Source organism: Sinohyriopsis cumingii, chromosome 4 (assembly GCF_028554795.1).
Source record: "Sinohyriopsis cumingii isolate HCF-2022 chromosome 4, ASM2855479v2, whole genome shotgun sequence".
In the NCBI taxonomy this organism is placed as follows: Eukaryota; Metazoa; Mollusca; class Bivalvia; order Unionida; family Unionidae; genus Sinohyriopsis; species Sinohyriopsis cumingii.
In genome coordinates, this window is record NC_142964.1 from 125,370,343 (window position 1) to 125,387,599 (window position 17,257).

Sequence of the window (17,257 nt, forward strand, 5' to 3'; positions counted from 1 at the left end):
ATGGAACACCAGACAACCTCCCAACCTGTGTAGAGGAGAATCCTCCATAAGCATTCCTCTGTTGGGTCAGCCACTGTACAATGGGCTGTGCCTGACTAATAGCTCCCACTTGTTCTAGTGCGATGTTGGCCATTAATACGTAGGCAGTCATCTCAACCTCGGCTGAGGGTGCCCTCCAGTAAAAGTAACCTTCATCAGTTTTATTCTTCTCCTTCTCTTCCTGGCTCCAGTGTTTCTGACCTGGATCTAGCCATGAAAAAAATGTAGACTGTATACCATCAAATCCTACTGTGAATTACATTCTTTTTGTTAGCATGAATTCTATTTATTTTATTTTTTTGGTGGGGGGGGGGACCCTGGCCTATATCCCTCACCCGAGTTACTGAAAAAGTTGATACTTTCACTAAAAAATTATTTAGTGCTCTAGGAACATCACCCAAGGTAAACTATCTACCAAACTTTTTACCTATATCAGTTTTTCCTATTTTTCTATAAAAATTCACATGCATAGTCTCTTCCTCATAACTAAACCCATCCAAAATCATGATAATATAAATCTATTTCTCAAGTTTACTGAAATTTAATGAGAAATATAGTCTTCAGATCCATAGCCGTAACAAGTTTAATAAAAATATAGTCTTTGGATCCATAGCCGTAACAAGTTTAATAAAAATATAGTCTTTGGATCAATAGCCATAACAAGCTTAATAAAAATATAGTCTTCAGATCAATAGCCATAACAAGCTTAATAAAAATATAGTCCTCAGATCCATAGCCGTTAGAAGCTTAATAAAAATATAGTCCTCAGATCCACAGCCGTAACAAGCTTAATAAAAATACAGTCCTCAGATCCATAGCCGTTAGAAGCTTAATAAAAATATAGTCCTCAGATCCATAGCTGTAACAAGCTTAATAAAAATATAGTCCTCAGATCCATAGCTGTAACAAGCTTAATAAAAATATAGTCTTTGGATCTATAGCCGTAACAAGTTTAATAAAAATATAGTCTTCAGATCAATAGCCATAACAAGCTTAATAAAAATATAGTCTTTGGATCCATAGCCGTAAAAAGTTTAATAAAAATATAGTCTTCAGATCAATAGCCGTAACAAGCTTAATAAAAATACAGTCCTCAGATCCATAGCCTTTAGAAGCTTAATAAAAAATATAGTCCTCAGATCCATAGCCGTAACAATCTTAATAAAATTATAGTCCTCAGATCCATAGCCATAACAAGCTTAATAAAAATATAGTCTTTGGATCCATAGCCGTAACAAGTTTAATAAAAATATAGCATTCAGATCAACAGCCGTAACAAGCTTAATAAAAATATAGTCTTTGGATCCATAGCCGTAACAAGTTTAATAAAAATATAGTCCTCAGATCCATAGCTGTAACAAGCTTAATAAAAATATAGTCTTTGGATTCATAGCCGTAACAAGTTTAATAAAAATATAGTCTTTGGATCCATAGCCGTAACAAGCTTAATAAAAATATAGTCTTCAGATCAATAGCCATAACAAACTTAATAAAAATATAGTCCTCAGATCCATAGCCATTAGAAGCTTAATAAAAATATAATCCTCAGATCCATAGCCATTAGAAGCTTAATAAAAATATAGTCCTCAGATCCATAGCCGTAACAAGCTTAATAAAAATATAGTCCTCAGATCCATAGCCGTAACAAGCTTAATAAAAATATAGTCTTTGGATCCATAGCCGTAACAAGTTTAATAAAAATATAGTATTCAGATCAACAGCCGTAACAAGCTTAATAAAAATATAGTCTTTGGATCCATAGCCGTAACAAGTTTAATAAAAATATAGTCTTGAGATCAATAGCTGTAACAAGCTTAATAAAAATATAGTCCTCAGATCCATAGCTGTAACAAGCTTAATAAAAATATAGTCTTTGGATCCATAGCCGTAACAAGTTTAATAAAAATATAGTCCTCAGATCCATAGCCGTAACAAGCTTAATAAAAATATAGTCTTTGGATCCATAGCCGTAACAAGCTTAATAAAAATATAATCTTCGGATCCATAGCCGTAACAAGTTTAATAAAAATATAGTCTTTCGATCAATAGCTATAACAATCTCAGCCAATCAGATGCAAGATCATCTCAATATTACCTGCAAAACTCACCATATTTGTTGCATGTTTTCAGAAACCATACTTTCTGGGGCAAAAACAATATTCAAATGTCTTTATTTTTCAGATGATGCTTGACCATAATTGTCCAGACACAATCTAAACCAATCTGACGTCTTGTTTCCAATAAAAATTCCTGGCGCTTGCCAGTAATTTAATAGTGATGATGTTCGCTTCATTAAGTCAGCAAAATAATTAATGTGATCATGAACTTTCAATAGCTAAAATAATCTAAAATCCTTTTTCCTCAATTGTCATGTAAAATTCCCAATATTCCATGTAAATTCCAGTCTTACAGGGTCTATTCTAGAATGCACAATAAGGGTTCATCGTAAATACTCATTTGTCATGTAAAATTCCCAATATTTCATGCAAATTCCAGTCTAACAGGGTCTCTTCTAGAATGTACAATAAGGGTTCACAGTAAATTCTAAAATAAAAATGCGGAAAAATCAATCAAATGCTTGAAAATAAAACATTAATTTTTCAAGCCCTACCTTTATTTCTTTAGTAAACCTTTTGTGTCAATTATAATGTAATGTTCCCAGCATGGGGACTGAATATGTGTTTAACAGTGAATGCACAATGATGTCTTGAAGATTTCATTAGATTTGTTACATCATGTATATTTTCCCTTAAAAAACTAATAAATGCAGGTCAAGACTATATTAAAAGCTTCAAGTAAAAGACTAGAATTTTGCTCATTATTTATTTGATAAGTAGCTTTTACTCTATACTCATGAGGTAGAAATTATAATTCCATTAACTTGCATAATAACCTGAAAAAAATTGCTGTCTGATACAGACTAAAATATTGTCAAAGCTGACATGTTTGAAGGCATTACCACCAACAGTGTGATAATTATTGTATATCTCTATGCCTGTGTCTCACAGGATCTAGTCTACAATGCGTGATTGCATTCATGCTAATTTCAAACAAAAGTAAACCTGAAATAGATTAATGTTGGAAAAGGAAATATTTTGGTAAATTATGTTTTCCAATAATACTTGCCTGACCATGAACATTTGGGGATTACTATCTACTACCTCTGAATCCAACACTTCCTGAAAGATGAAAAAATATCTATCCAACTTACATACAGGCTAACTCCCCTTTATACCGACTAGTTGACCACTGATACCCTGAATATAACCAGTTTTAACTTGAGCAGAACCTTTAACACAATGCTCCCATCGCAGGGGAGGTTGTGAGGGATTGTTAGTAATGTGATATAGTACATATTATTGGAGAAACATAATTTATCAAAAGATTTGCTTTCTATCAAATACATTACCTGATCTACCTGCATCTACCTGTGTCATCTAATTGGAGCATAATTGCAATACTAAAAGGATGAATGCCTCCTAATGGTAGCTACAACAACAGAAGACAATGAGTAAAAGCATGTGTGAGGGACATCTCTGTGGGAATCTGCACCTGATTATATTCTTACATTCAGCTTTACATACAAATCCTGAGCAAAAGTGGCAAATTCATGCCTGGGTTTGCAATTGTCCTTTCATGAATGGGGCATAGTAACTGGGAAACTACCAGTGGGTCAATGAAATTCTAGCCTTTGCATTGGGATGCATGTAAACAGAAACTGCAGAAAGCACAATGATCATGTCAGCCAATGAATGCAAGGCTAATGGAAATTGCTCATATTTCAAGAGCTAAGATTTTCATTTGTCCTACCTGATCTTGTGAGAGTTCAGAGTATGCTCACTTAATAACTTCCTATAGTCAAGAAGCCAGTGCTTGTGGTATTATGTCTTTCTTTCCCTGCATTAAGTGGCTTTTCTCCATGTGCCTTAGATAGTAATATAACTGGGGTCATGTACATGGAGTCCTGCAGCTTTGCTTCTCTTAACAGGTCAATCAAGGAGAGAGAGAGAGAGAGTGTATTAATAGTTATCTGTTGGTTGCCAAATGACCACAACCTGTTTTTACAAAAGAAAACAGGTTGCATCATTAGAATGACTGAGCAATCAGAATGGAACTGCATGTAGTTCAAATCCATGGAGACCACAAGTAGATCACTCACCCTGAATGCTGAAGGCAGCACTGTCTGGAAGCAAGTTTTATATGATAGCTGTTTCAGTGCAGTGGAAGACAGGGGTTCAAGGTCCATGACAGGTTCCATTTTGGTATGTGAGCTTGGTCTGGATATGTTGTTATTGGACAATAGGTCAGAAATGTTCTTGTGGTGGCCAATATCATTGTTTCTATGATATCTGAACAGAGAAAAGTTTGGTTCTTTAGAAAAAAAACCTGAAATTGTGAAGTAGGATCTATGGGTCCTCTCTCAAATGGATCTCATGGGGCAGTGCCCCTGATCAGGGGATCTGAGTGGCTGAAGGCCTCTGGTTACAAAATAAATTTTGAGACTTTGAGAGCATACAAAACTGCTCTGGTGGCCCTTTTTATCATAATATTTTGCAAAGTTGCTACTTAATTCTAACCAAAAACATCATTTGAAAAATAACAAACTTGTGCAACTTTAAACAATACTTGAAGAATTTTACAATGTTCAAAATTGTCACATCAAGTTGTTCTCCAATAATATTAGTGCTGAAGTCGCTAAATATGCATATCAATGTTCACACAATAATTCAGTCACAAATATTTTCTAAATTGTTAATTTTTGCAGCACATATTTCATGTGTATCACACTTTTCTCATAAATTTGTTGTGTTTTCATGGCAAAAGTTTCTGATTATATACATCAACTATATAAAAATACTGACATAAATTCACTTGTTTTTTCCCCCATTGGACGCAACCTGTTGATAATGATGTACTAGTTTTGCTTATCTCCAGCCTTGACAAAGATTTATTTTCCTTTCCTTTTTAAACCAATTGCAGTTCATATATTCTAACACTGAGTTGCATATGCCCACTCATGTAGAAAATCTTTCTAAAAATATTGTATTGCATCTTTCCCAGATGCCTTCAGACCATATTTAATGTTCTGTATGTTGTAGGTTTCTGTGTTCATTATATTACTCATGACACTGAAGGAGGACTAGACTAGTGAGACAAGAATACAACTCAATCGAGACAGTACTGTCTTTGATAGACTAGGGTATCTGGCACCATTATAATCATTTCCCCACCTGTGACTTATAAGCTGTCCCTCCTTAAATTCTGGAAAGGAATCTGTTTGGAAATTTCTAACTTCCAAATCATACTGGTCCAATTTATTCTTACTTAACATGTTAGATGCTACTGTGGAGTTGGCAACAGTAGTTGGACAAGTAGAAACTTTTGACCAATCAGAATGCTTGTTACAATGATCCTCTGTTGAATAGCATACATAATGAATCCAACTAGAAGGATTATCTTTATACCATTGAATTATTGCAGAATTGGGCTGGACAGACCACTGTTTAAAGTCAGGACTGTTAATGATAGAGACAACATGGACCATGTCAAGGAAAATTAGACTTTACCAGGAGAAAAGCATAATTTTACTGTAAAATGGAAAATAAAATCATCACTAGCTGAAGACACTTCCTTGCTGAAATAAATGTCATTGCTGAAACCTTCTCCAATGTATGAATGATATTTTTGATGCATTTGGGAGGGAAATGTACCAAGCTGAGATGTGTCAAAAACTACACCTAGATGGACAAAATATTGAGAAGAGATAAAGTCCAACTTCTATATTCTGATTATTTACCCTAGACCAAGAATGAAGGAAAGAAAATCATTTTGAACCAAAACTAAACTTACTAAATGTTTTTGCAATATGTGTCTAGGTACACTACCATTGCCATGGAGGAGACTGTCCTAAACAGGGATATGATGCAGTTCAGTATTTTGGTAAAGGCCCAAGGGCTTAAATTGAGACTGGCTGGAAGGGTGTGGAGCTGAAAGATGACAGACCATGTCATTTCCATCTTCAATTTCAGGGCAGAAATAAACTGATTGAGCCTACTTTAATTTATCACAGGTCTCAATTTGCCACTGGATTTTATAACCAGAAAGCTTCTGGTGTAGAAGCCATGGGAATGCAGTTTTTGGATTGTGAAAAGCAATATTTCCATCTGCAAAATGTCTGCCTCCTAGGGATTTCTTTGGGGGTTGCCTCTACTGGAAGGCTTTGGGGGCTTCCTCCATGGGATTGCTTTGAGGGTTGCCTCCATAGGATTGCATAACATCACTGTAGGGATTTCATCATGTGGAGGAGGCTAGATGAATGAGATCAGGAGACCCTCTGAAATGACTTGTATTACGCAATTGTTTTCAGGGAGTAAGTTGATCCAAGTCTGGCAAAAAAGGAATCTGGTACCCTGTGGTCTCTTTAGCAGTGTTCATCTTTTCGTATATGCTCCTTGACTGGGTCATGCAGAGACAGGAGCTGGCACTGAAACCGAAGGGGAAATTCTTGCACCACCTGCTTTTTTCCCTCTTGAATTCCACTCTGGAACAGAAGGATATAGCACAAAAGGAGGGTTGCCTCATGATATGGTTTCAGAGAAGATGAATACAGGAGTGCATCTCTTCTAATCAAATCCATGTTACAGAAGGCTTAAAGGCCTTCACCACTGTGTGGTGATCAGCTCTGTTACATACCATGGTGATATGGCTTACTAAATCCCAAGCATGGTCACTTCTGCCCTTTCCAGCTAGATGAAAGATCGTCAGACAGCACAAGTAGGGAGGAAGTCAACACAATGCTCCTAATTTTGACATGGTGTTAAACATGTCAGTCCACTTTATAACATTATAGCAGAACAAACATACTTAAGATGAAGACGAAAATGTCTTTCTCAATACTTCGATAATACATATCAGTATTTGGTTTGTACATGTAGGGTGCTGGTAATTTCCAGATTTTATGAAAATTGTAGCAAGATTCTAAATGACAGACTGCTGTCATCATCATATATGGATTGCTGGTGGAGAATAGCATTCCAACTGAAGCAAAATCATTTAGATTTCTTCAATAACTGCCCTGAAACTAAATTCTGTCTCTTCCATGATCATAATGTTCAGAAATATCCATCTCAACCCCATCTTCGAGTTGTACACTGTTTCATAGGTAATGATGCTGATGTATCAGAAGCATATGACAACATTTTTCCTGTTGGATATGCAACCAGTAGTGGATGCATTATATCCAGCACCAAAAGTTGTTCAGCTGCCATGTAAAACAGATGGCAGGTCTGGCTGGGCAACTGATTAAGTGGTTTGCTTGGCATTGTGCCATCATTCATGGTGCTGTTGAGAGACATGGTCAGCTTGCCAGCCAGTCTTCTTGTGAGTCCAAGATGACAGAAAAATGACTGCTAAACCATATGTGGATTGTCTGGATAGCCAGACTGGTTGGTTGGCAGCCAGGACAGCAGAGAGTGGACAAAATTAAATGACTTGCAGAATGGTCCAGCCAGGTGAAGTCGAATGGTAATCACACATCTGTGGCTTCCATATTTCCAAAACCTTGCATGGGCAGGGTCAAGGACTTATACCCAGTGGGTTGTGAAATTCATTCGTCAACATCTTTGACGATAATGCCTGCTACAGAATATGAATCATCTGTGATTCCAATATTTGAGTGCAATCAATTGCTGAGGCATCAACTGGGTCTGAAATCACAGATGCCATCTTCATTGGGGGTCTCACCATCCCTCATAGAACTCATCAACAATTCAGAAGTGGGGTGGAAGCTTACAACTTCCTGTTCTGACGATTTTTATCATGCTAGATTTTTGCAGCCCTTTTCTTGCCTTTTAAAACATAAGACCAAATGTCATCTGTCCAAGATGCACGCACATTACATGTGTGAGGATGAGCACTTAGTGCATAGCAAACATATTTTATGTTTGTCCTTAACAACCTAGAATCATTTGCACTTTTTACATTTAGTTGAAATCTCTGTAATGAAAAGAGAATAACAAACAAACAAGCACAGACCACAAATGTATAAATTGTTGGAATAAAGGAGAACTCATGTTAAACAGATGACTAAAATGCAATAATGAAATATATCACACAATTCCAGTGGTGAAAATTGCACATTGCCAATTGATATCACATGGACAATAACAAATGGTATTATAAATGCAAACAAATTCACAGGAAATCGAAAAATATTACATGTACAACAAATACCAACATTTTGACTAACTACACCGCTGAAAAGAAAACGTGGATGGATGAATTAAGTATAAATTTTAGATGGATATCATGAGGACACTGCTGACAGTAGCAAGCAAAAGTTAAAATAGGTTACATTTGGGCTACTGTTGTCGACCTTGAAGTTATAAAGGGGAGTTAATCAGCAAAAGTTACTTCCTTTCATCTATGTTATATAGACTGAAAGATGATTTTCAGAGAGGGCTGGTTTCAAAGGTAGCAGATGGTAATTTCTTAATGCTAATATGATCGGGTAATGTATTAGATGGAGAATTACACATTATATTTTCAAGCCCAACCTTTATTTCCTTGGTATATCCATCCTATATTTAAAAAAGAAGGGAGAATTGACACCTAACATTTCAGGTCAAATATAATCTGGCTCATCATGGAGAACAACTTCCTTTATGGGCAAATCGTTTTGTGATGTATCCTCAGAGTGAGTACCTCAAAGTCTCTTTTTGTGATGTATCTTCAGAGTGAGTACTTCAAGGCCTCTTTTTGTGATGTATCCTCAGAGTGAGTACTTCAAGTCTCTTGTGATGTATCCTCAGAGTGAGCACTTCAAGGTCTATTTTTGTGATGTATCCTCAGAGTGAGTACTTCAAGGTCTCTTCATGTCATTTATCCTCATAGTGAGTCCATCAAGGTCTTTTTGTGATGTATCCTCAGAGTGAGTACTTCAAGGCCACTTATGATGTATCATCAGAGTGAGTACTTCAAGGTCTCTTTTTGTGATGTAACCTCAGAGTGAATACTTCAAGGTCTTTTTGTGATGTATACTCAGAATAAGTACTTCAATGTCTCTTTTTGTGATGTATCCTCAGAGTGAGTACTGCAAGATCTCTTTTTGTGATGTATCCTCAGAGTGAGTACTGCAAGATCTCTTTTTGTGATGTATCCTCAGAGTGAGCACTTCAAGGTCTCTTCTTGTGATGTATCCTCAGAATGAGTACTTCAAGGTCTCTTCTTCTGACGTATCCTCAGAGTGAGTAATTCAAGGTCTCTTTTTGTGATGTATCCTCAGAGTGAGTACTTCAAGATCTCTTTTTGTGATGTATCCTCAGAGTGAGTACTGCAAGATCTCTTTTTGTGTTCAATTATCTTCTTGCAATGTATCCTCAGAGTGAGTACTTCAAGGTATCTTGTAATGTATCCTCAGAGTGAGTACTTCAAGGGCTCTTCTTGTGATGTATCCTCAAAGTCAGTACTTCAAGTCTCTTTTTCTGCTGTATCCTCAGTGGGTACTTCAAATCTCTTCTTGTGCTGTATCCTCAGAGTGAGTACTTCAAGATCTCTTCTTGTGATGTATCCTCAGAGTGAGTACTTCAAGCTCTCTTTTTGTGATGTATCCTCAGAGTGAGTACTTCAAGTCTCTTGTGATGTCTCCTCAGAGTGAGTACTGTACGATCTCTTTTTGTGATGTATCCTCAGAGTGAGCACTTCAAGTCTCTTCTTGTGATGTATTCTCAGATTGAATATTTCAAGTCACTTCTTGTGATGTATCCTCAGAGTGAGTACTTCAAGATCTCTTATTGTGATTTATCCTCAGAATGAGTACTTCAAGGTATCTTCTTGTGATGTATCCTCAGAGTGAGTACTTCAAGCTCTCTTTTTGTGATGTATCCTCAGAGTGAGCACTTCAAGTCTCTTCTTGTGATGTATCCTCAGAGGGAGTACTTCAAGCTCTCTTTTTTGTGATGTATCCTCAGAGTGAGCACTTCAAGTCTCTTCTTGTGATGTATCATCAGAGTGAGTACTTCAGGCTCTCTTTTTGTGATGTATCCTCAGAGTGAGCACTTCAAGTCTCTTCTTGTGATGTATTCTCAGCAAGTACTTCAAGTCTCTTCTTGTGATGTATCCTCAGATTGAATATTCCAAGTCACTTCTTGCGATGTATCCTCAGAGTGAGTACTTCAAGATCTCTTATTGTGATGTATCCTCAGAGTGAGTACTTCAAAGTCTCTTCTTGTGATGTATCCTCAGAGTGAGTACTTCAAGCTCTCTTTTTGAGATGTATCCTCAGAGTGAGCACTTCAAGTCTCTTCTTGTGATGTATCCTCAGAGTGAGTACTGCAAGCCTCTTATTGTGATGTATCTTCAGAGTGAGTACTTCAAGCCTCTTATTGTGATGTATCCTCAGAGTGAGTACTTCAAGTCTCTTCTTGTGATGTATCCTCAGAGTGAATATTTCAAGTCTCTTCTTGTGATGTATCCTCAGAGTGAGTACTTCAAGGTCTGGGGCCCCGAGTGGCCAAGTGGTCTAAAGGCTCACTGTTCTGGATCACTGCCATCTCACCTCTGTCTGCGTGGGTTTGAGTCCAAGGCTCAGCTAGCGTGGGTACATGGGAAAGCCTGCCAGTAGCTTCTCATGGGTCGGTGGGTTCTTTCCTGGGTTTTCCAGGGTTCTTCCTCCACCAATTAAACTGGCCGCCATGTATAACCTATCTTGTGCTGAAAAATGGCGTTAAACCCTAGAACAACAACAACTTCAAGGTCTCTTCTGTGGCCAGCCTAAAGGCTCTTCATGGATGATTTTAGAGATGATTTTGGCTATGGAAAGTTCCATCATGGATGATGTTAGAGATGATTTTGGCAATGGAAAGTTCCATCATGGATGATGTTAGAGATGATTTTGGCTATGGAAAGTTCCATCATGGATGATTTTAGAGATGATTTTGACAATGGAAAGTTCCATCATGGATGACTTTAGCGATGATTTTGGCAATGGAAAGTTCCATCATGGATGATTTTAGAGATGATTTTGGCAATGGAAAGTTCCATCATGGATGACTTTAGTGATGATTTTGGCAATGGAAAGTTCCTTCATGGATGATTTTAGATCTGATTTTGCCAATGGAAAGTTCCTTCATGGATTAGGCAGATTAAACAATACATGCATTTTTCTAACATAAATAATTTCATAATCTGTTTGTGACTCTAATACTTAATGTAAGGCTGTATTTTCTGGCAGATGGACATTTATCAAATAGACTAACAAAATGAGGCATAATCTCCCCTCATGCAATGGCCTGGTATTCCTGAAATACCACTTCAAAGCATGCACTGGGTCCTGTAGATGACATTCAGATAAGTGTTTAGAATAGACGGATATTCCTGTTGATGGCATTCAGATCAGTGTCTAGAACAGACAGATATTCCTGTAGATGACATTCAGATCAGTGTCTAGAATAGACAGATATTCCTGTAGATGGCATTCAGATCAGTGTCTAGAAAAGACAGATATTCCTGTAGATGACATTCAGATCAGTGTCTAGAAAAGACAGATATTCCTGTTGATGGCATTCAGATCAGTGTCTAGAATAGACAGATATTCCTGTAGATGGTATTCAGATCAGTGTCTAGAAAAGACAGATATTCCTGTAGATGACATTCAGATCAGTGTCTAGAAAAGACAGATATTCCTGTAGATGACATTCAGATCAGTGTCTAGAATAGATATTCCTGTAGATGACATTCAGATCAGTGTCTAGAATAGACAGATATTCCTGTAGAAGACATTCAGATCAGTGTCTAGAATAGACAGATATTCCTGTAGATGGCATTCAGATCAGTGTTTAGAATAGACAGATATTCCTGTAGATCGCAGTCAGATCAGTGTCTAGAAAAGACAGATATTCCTGTAGATGGCATTCAAATCTCTAGAATAGACAGATATTACCAATATCTGATTACCAAATTCTGTCAACATGATCAATAATGTTTGTGGCTTGTTGCAAATTCTGTCAACATGATCATTAAAGAAGTGATGAGATGATGAAGGCCGAAAGCAAAGCTTGGTCTATGATCATCTTTAAGAATGGTGGAGATAGAAAGCATTGCATCTCACTCCACCTGTTGTCAATACCTGCTGTTATGGCTATAGCATGTTGGGCCACTATGTTATGAAGTGGGCCACTATGTTATAAAATGGGCCACTATGTTATAAAGTGGGCCACTATGTTATAAAGAGGGCCACTATGTTATGAAGTGGGCCACTATGTTATAAAGTGGGCTATTCTGTAAACATACTCCCACATATTTCCAGTGAGATCCAGGGTGGGAGAAGGTAAGCTGTGGTCCACCTATTGAAGACTGACATAAATATTAGATGCAGTGTTGATACCATGGTCACGACATTACAAATCGATTCATGGGTATCCAAATTGAAAACAGGGAAGGTATTGCGAGAAATGTTTTTTAGGCATTTGGAACTTGAAATTATTGATGTAAGCAGTTCCAAAATGTTCGTAACTCTGTCAGATTCTGGAAGCAATTGCAAGTAGATTCTTCCGTATACAATGATCACATTATGCCAGAACTCTGGACCCTGCAGGTGATGTAGAGGAATGAGGAGGACAGAACTCTGATGGGAGTAGGTGGAAAACTTTCTCAGTCCCAGCCTCATCACCGTAAGAGCTAATAATGATGAGGGAACTTGAGGGACAGTTTTTATCAGTTTTGGATTAAGGCAGTCAAGTTTATGTCTCTGTTGTTGTTATTATTGTTACGGGGTTTAATGCCAGTTTACAGCATAAGATGGGACATGGGAAAACCCTGGGAAGAACCACCAACCCACAAGAAGCTATTCACTAGCTTTCTCACATACTCACATCAGCCAAGCCCAGGACTCAAATCCATGCAGACAGAAGGGAGCTGGTAGTGATCTTGAACAGTGTGCACTCTGGACCACTCAGCCTCTTGGATCCCCCAATGTCTCTTGTGCCACCTGTGATGTAGTTGGAGAAGAATGTCGAGGATGGCAGCACATTATGAGTAAGATCCCATTATTTCCAGTTTTGTGCCAAGAAGAGACTCCCTTTAGGTGGCAGAGGCTTGAGGGCAAGTGAAGAGACATTGTAGCAACTGAGGCACTGAGATGGATATCATACACCGTAAGTGTCTAGAGGTATTTTGCAGGTAGGTTAGATGATCCATGACAGTGCCAACATAAACTGGACATTGTCCACAGAAGTGTCTGGAAGCACTATGTGGGTTAGACTGATCCATGAGAGTGCCTGTACAGACTGGGCATCATCCACAGGAAGTGTTTAGCAGCACTATGCAGGTTAGTCTGCTGTATAACTGGTTTCATGAAATGGTTTCTTGGGCATTGTGGCACTAAACTACACATTGTATGCAGGAAGTGCCTAGCAGCATTCTACCAGTCATGGAAATAGACAAGTTCATTTTCTAATGGCAGATACTGGATGATCCATTGTGGTAATGGCCCGGTGTGATCAGTGTTATATGGCCGAATCCAGACAAAAAGAAACATGGCCATCATGGCTGGTATGACATTGTCTTGTTCTTGATACTGTGATGGGGTATGGGATATTCATCCACATGGCTGGTATGACATTGTCTTGTTCTTGATACATGTACTGTGATGGGGTATGGGATATTCATCCACATAGCTGGTATGACATTGTCTTGTTCTTGATACTGCGATGAGGTATGGGATATTTATCCACATGGCTGGTATGACATTGTCTTGTTCTTGATACTGTGATGGGGTATGGGATATTCATCCACATGGCTGGTATGACATTGTCTTGTTCTTGATACTGTGATGGCGTATGGGATATTCATCCACATGGCTGGTTTGGCATTGTCTTGTTCTTGATACATGTACTGTGATGGGGTATGGGATATTCATCCACATGGCTGGTATGACATTGTCTTGTTCTTGATACTGTGATGGGGTATGAGATATTCATCCACATGGCTGGTTTGAAATTCAGATAAGCTAGACTTTAACAAAGGCTGTTGTTGCTCTCCAGTTTGCTCCATGATATGGTTTCAAAACCTTGCTTGCATGTTTTCAGTCTTCAAGCTACGCTTCTGCACCTTCCCCAAAGTACCTGAAGAATTACTGTCCATTGACTTCTGTCCATAATTTGCAGTTCTGGCAAAGGAATGACAGCAAGAGAATACTGCACATGTTAAGTGGTTGTCAGACTAGTCTTGCCAATAGTATAAATCTGTAATACAAAATAAAACTAACAATATATACACATAGCGGTGTGTGTCCTGCTTTATGAACTTTTAAGTGCAGTTATCCACTACAATAAATATCTGTAAATAGGCACACATGGCCTGTATAGGTAGAAAATTAGAGCATGGCTATTAATACTTACAAAGTGGACGCTAAAGCATAATTTGAGTAACTATAACATGTATGAAGGTCAATTCTGACTGCCTATACAGGTAAAATTATAAAACCATCACTTCTAATAACTACATGTATGAAGTAGAAGCCTGATAATCTATTAGAGCAGCAACTTACTCATAGGCAGGTCAATTTTTGACTGCCTTTACAAGTAAAATCATTGCAGTGTTACTAATAATGTACTATATGTATAAGCTGGACACTTTTAAGCAAACCATATATAGAAAGCTTATCAATATTTATAATGCGACCACAGCAAAAGCTTTAATATAAACGTGTATTTTATATTACAAAAAAAAACTGCAAATAAAAAAGGAACTGAAGCATCATTATTGATACTTATGAAGTAGACACTACAGTTTTCATCATGAGACAATGTTACCTGTTGGAAAAGGCCCGTTGATGTTCTTCAATAATAATAAATCACATATACAACAATGAATCAGACATTAAGGCAAGAAACTTAACTACAGGTATCCTGAGTCAGCAGAAATTATACAGCAATACTAAATGAGTCTTCTATATCACACACAGGGCTAGCCATTTTTAATACAGTACTAACAATGTGAGGGGACATAGTGCCACAATACCCAAGATACGCATCACAACCAATGCAAGTATGTACCAAAGGCAGGTAAGTGTGTGAAGATGGCAAAGTGATAACGTAGAAAGTTACAAAACTAAGTTATCAGAAATAGGAAGAACAGAAAAGTTGGAAATTTCTAGATGGAGTATACTTCCCTTTGAACATGAAATTCCTCAATCTTGTTTGAGGTAGAAAACTTCCAAACTGCTTGTATAGATTTTGAGAGGCCTCTCTGTCTGTAAAGTGTGTGCTACTTGGCACAAGCAGATGTAGTGATGGGCGATTTCATGGGATTTGGTGTCAATCCTGGTATCTGGGTGGAGAACACTCTATCTAACTGCCACCTACATGGGCAGATAACCTTTAGCTTTTGTGGTAATAATTTTACTCTGGGAGGGCTGGATTTGCAAGGTATTATGATTGAGTAACATATTTGAAGAAGACAACACAGAATTCATAGTAAATGCAAAAAAAAATCTACAAACACTGGTGGCCCTTTAATTATAGTGAACGGTATGAATTTCAACATTCAGATACCAAGTATGTAAAACAAACTGGTACCATGTGAATAACAAAGAATTCATGGTAAATGGCATGAATGTAAACATTCATTTATTTAAGCCAGGTAAATGAATCTGAATTTCATTAGAATGTAAACTTGTGACAGATGACAACTATTTTTCCACCCATGAGTTGTTACTTAAATCTGCAATTTATGCATTATTTAGATAAAGCTTTCTGAGCAGTAAACAATTTGCCAAATAAAATCCAATCACATGAATCAAGTTTTCACTCACTTGGCATCTTTGACCTGGCTTCCAGTTCAGCCATAATTTTTCCACGTTTGGGGCTGTCGACATTGTACAGGGTGTAAGCATAGGCCATGACAGCTAATGTATATGTGTCTGCATTTGTTTGCTGCTTATCCAAACATGTGAAGCCATCAGCAACACCTGGAAACTAGAAAATAGGACACAAAAGGAAAGATCTACTACATAATCAATGTTGGATGACATTGGATTTGTACAATTTTCAGATTAAGTAATCTACAATATTTAAATCTTAACAATAATACAAGAATGTTTACTTATTTCTAAAAGAAATTTCTTTACATAAAGAAATTTTACTGGTCCCTCTTTTTTCTCATTTTGTTGGGTACCATTTTCAAAACAATTTTAATTTCAGAGAAAACATTGCTAGTGCAGACATGACAATGTTGTTTTTAATATCTAGTACAGCTGCTCAGGGACAGGGGAAACTTATAAAAATTAAGTGGATCTGGATATAGCAACCAGCATGGATGACTCTGGATAACACTGACATTTACCTTTAAACACTGATGTTTATTCCAAAAATGGAAAATGTGAGGCCCGATGGGACTGGGTAAAAAAAGTCTGCTCATTCTGAACAAATATTCTGACCTGTGTTTTGTTCATTCAACAAATCTGAACACATTTCATCATCACAGGCACTTGTGCCATGAATGTATTATTTTCTGCAATAAATATTCACTTTCCCAGCATGGTATGCTTGAATCATTCATTGTATGGTCAGATTATAACATGATTATTTACAATTTCCTTGTCTACTACAATATTCAGGACATTCTAGTGGACAAGGAAGCTGTAGAAAACTGTGCAACAGTCTCACTCAGTGACGTCTAATTCAAAGTTAAAAAGTTTGGAAAAGAGAATATTTATTGCAGAAATGAATAAACCTATGATCTGATCATGTGTGATTATTACTAGTCTCCCCTGCTGAAAGTATTACAAACTTCAATTGTAATCATACTTGATTAACCACTTTACTACAGAATTTATTTTGGACTTTTGAGTCTCTATTTTATCCTTTCTGTACACAAATCTGGAAATAAATGCAATGCAGCAGTCATTTTGTTAAAGATTTACTTTTTCTATCAATGTTCGTTGACCATGTGCTTTTGACTAGTGCCCAAATCAGTATGATATTGCTGTCTGCCAATGAAATTGATTGTTTCATACTTCTTTGGCAATGAGTGCACTCAGTTTAGCAAGCTTGGTATAATCTTAATTCAGTCAATCTCTAAAGTAACAATATTTTTAAAAACAATTCTTGGGTCTTTTTTATGTGGGCACCATAATAGTAACTTTCATGTGCTAAAATGAAAAACAAGGTCACTGGTGCAATGGCGTATCATGTTGTAAACTCGGCAATACTCCAACCAA

General features: G+C 37.2%; 1 protein-coding gene across 1 annotated transcript in view; it reads right to left on the bottom strand.

The window, feature by feature from the left end:
- Nucleotides 1–17,257, bottom strand: part of LOC149802047 (alpha-1-inhibitor 3-like) — a 216,046-nt gene that overhangs the window by 43,729 nt on the left and 155,060 nt on the right. The window contains exons 29-30 of the mRNA XM_089956451.1: nucleotides 15,851–16,013; nucleotides 26–246 (exon numbers count right to left, since the gene is read on the bottom strand). Coding sequence (XP_089812577.1) covers nucleotides 26–246; nucleotides 15,851–16,013 — 384 coding nt within the window. The remainder of the gene's footprint in view (nucleotides 1–25; nucleotides 247–15,850; nucleotides 16,014–17,257) is intronic.